Raw genomic sequence first — 2,730 nt, forward strand, 5'->3', positions numbered from 1 at the left:
CTGGTCATCCAGGCCTTTATGTCAGTTAGACAGGCATGAAGGCATGAAAAACATGACGTAGTTAGGGTTAGGGTTAGGGTTAGTTCTGAGCAGGGAATCATCGCTGTAGCTTGGGTCGCTGTGGCGAGAAGATAACAGATAACCTGCCACCTGTCTGTGGCTGAGTGAGGGTATATAAGCCAGGCGGCAAACAGAAACAACAGGTGAAACCAATCAGGTAAATGAGTCAAGGTCAAACAGGGCAGAAAAACCAGGTCCTGCATGATCCTCCAAAATAAAAGCATATAACAGGAAGACAGGTTACATATACACCATGACATATACACCTTACATTATAATAAAACATGATCCAGTAATTCTTCTTAAATATAATCATCACAGTGTTCTGTTGGATGTCTACCTATTCTAGGCAATGCATTATTTAATCCTGTATGAACAATTATTAATCTAGTAATCACTATTTCTTCTTCTATTTCTTCCATTTCCACTCTGCCTGAACTCTATACAAATTTCCCCCCGTCTCATGCTTATCCCAGTGTTCCTGCCAGCTCTTCCAAATACTTCTATTAATACTTTTTGCTTCATCTCTACCTATGGGATTGAAAAACATAACTGTTTCAAATGTCAATGATTTCTTAGCGGCAGCATTTGCTTCCTCATTTACTCCAACATGAGCAGCGATTCACAAAAATGTCAACTTCAATTCCTTTCTTTTTCATTTTCCATAGTTTAACTAACATATCATTCAGTATATTTTGTCTAGATACTGGTTTACCTGTTTGAATACTTGAGTTGTGTGAACATATAATTTCCATATTGTTCTTTTCTTTGCATTTTAATTCTATCTGTATAACAACCATATCCACTGTAATTACAACAAATTACCTGTTGTTCTTTCCCTAATAACTACTTTCCTTTTTATGGAAAAACCACTGCAGTACTGATTCTCGGTCCTTAGATCCATCAGTATATAACTGTTAACAATATCAACAATATTATGTGATTTTATGTAATTTTTATGGCTTTTCTTTTTATTGCATAATTTATTCACTCTTTTAATCTGAAGCACACAGAGGTCATTAACAAACAAAAAATATATATATCTTTTTTTTGTTTTGATGAGTGGATATATCACCATTATGTATGTATAGTTTGAACCAATGTATGCATTCTTATTTATAGTTACACAAGGTCTCACTTCCACTTCCACTTCCACTTTTCTGTACAATGCACAGTTAACCCAAACACCCATTTGAGGTTTGTGTATGCAGTGAACAGGTCCTTACCATGTATAACTGTGATACATGTAATTCTATATCAAATCAACTCTTTCACAATCAAAACATCTCAGTGAGGCAAAAGCATGGAGAACTAAAATCTTAGCCTTTAACCCAAGTCTCCAGGTCCTGATAGACTCTGTTGGCTGGTAGACTGGGGTACTTGACACAGATTTGACACAGTCTTTCTCTCCAGTCAGTGAATCTTTTTATTCTGTGAGTGTGATGCCAGTGGAAGTACTTCTCATAGGCCTTCCTGTCTGCAGCCAAATGTTGCAGGTAAGTAGCCAGATCTGCTGGGCTCTTGAAATCTGCCACATGGATAAAGGAATCAGGGGGAGCCACAGCCTCGTAGGTGGCCCTGCTAGGTCCAAGGACCACTGGTATGGCCCCTGCTTGGAATGCATTTCTCCAGAGCTTCTCACTAATGTAATCCTTTGCCTCAGAGTTCTCAAAAGACAGGTAAAATAGACAGTTTCCAATTGTGGTTAACAATTTTTTACTTGACAGAGGTCTCCTGTTCCACTTGCCATACACCTCTATGGGAATATACTTCTTTAGACTTTGGTAAACACTGGCCCGAGCCTGGTGAGGCTGGTATTTGCTGACTACCCAGCTGACAAGGCAAGAACGATTTGGCACAGGCTGGAATCCTGGCTCCTCACCTCCTAGTATGGTCTTTCCATAAGGAATGGAAATGTCTGCATCAAGTCTGTAGCTCATTGTCCAGTTGAAAAGGCCATTGAACTGCTTCAGGTTTGCATTGTTGACAGGAGGCTCCATGGACATCCATACCCAGTGCTGGGAAGCCGGGCGCTGTAGGTGCAAGGGCAGTATGGATATACCTTTGTTTAGCTCGTGGTGGTGGAACACCACTACATCAGCAGTGGAGAAGACAGAGGTATTATCAGTGAGGAAACAATGGCTGATGTTGTACATGTCAAGGCATTTGTCTCCATCAAGACTGTAGGTGCGGCCAAATGGCCAGTACCACAGTAGGATACTGATGTTTTTCTGAGGTGAACCAGGATGGTATTTCTGCAGATAATGTTTCTGGCCCATGAAGCTGTAATAAAACAGGGATAACAGGGAGGTGAGGAGCATGAGGAGGGTAAAGAGGAAGGATTCAAATGTTGTCATGGATACTAAGTGTATTCCAGGAGTACAGATTACTGGTTTGGAAATCCTAGAAACAAACAGGAAGGGTAGATCAGAAATATTATCATCTTGGAATATGACTGCCCAGCTAAAAATGGCATTGGATCCCACTGGCAGCATATCTAGGGTGTTTCATGCAAACGTAAATCAGTTGTTAAAGTATATGTATATCAAGTGAGATTTAAAAGGACAATTTAAAATTTAAACTTTATTAAGACTGTTTAAAAACTGTTCAGAGGAAGACTTCACTGATGTAGAAATAAGGAAGTAACCTCTGTGCTGCAGCTTCTTCTAG

The 2,730-nt window shown here is 39.8% G+C and overlaps 1 protein-coding gene across 1 annotated transcript; it reads right to left on the reverse strand.

The window, feature by feature from the left end:
* Positions 1 to 1,201: 1,201 nt before the first annotated feature.
* LOC113139034 (alpha-(1,3)-fucosyltransferase 7) lies at positions 1,202 to 2,454 on the reverse strand. The gene has a single exon (XM_026321979.1). The coding sequence runs from the start codon at positions 2,415 to 2,417 to the stop codon at positions 1,380 to 1,382; it is 1,038 nt and encodes a 345-aa protein (XP_026177764.1). The 5' UTR covers positions 2,418 to 2,454; the 3' UTR covers positions 1,202 to 1,379.
* Between the last annotated feature and the right edge of the window lie 276 nt (positions 2,455 to 2,730).

Source organism: Mastacembelus armatus, chromosome 9, assembly GCF_900324485.2.
Source record: "Mastacembelus armatus chromosome 9, fMasArm1.2, whole genome shotgun sequence".
NCBI classification, from domain to species: Eukaryota; Metazoa; Chordata; class Actinopteri; order Synbranchiformes; family Mastacembelidae; genus Mastacembelus; species Mastacembelus armatus.

What these genes read in the sequence shown, in the direction of transcription:
- LOC113139034 (XM_026321979.1), bottom strand. Translation starts at nt 2,417, where the DNA reads ATGACAACATTTGAATCCTTCCTCTTTACCCTCCTCATGCTCCTCACC.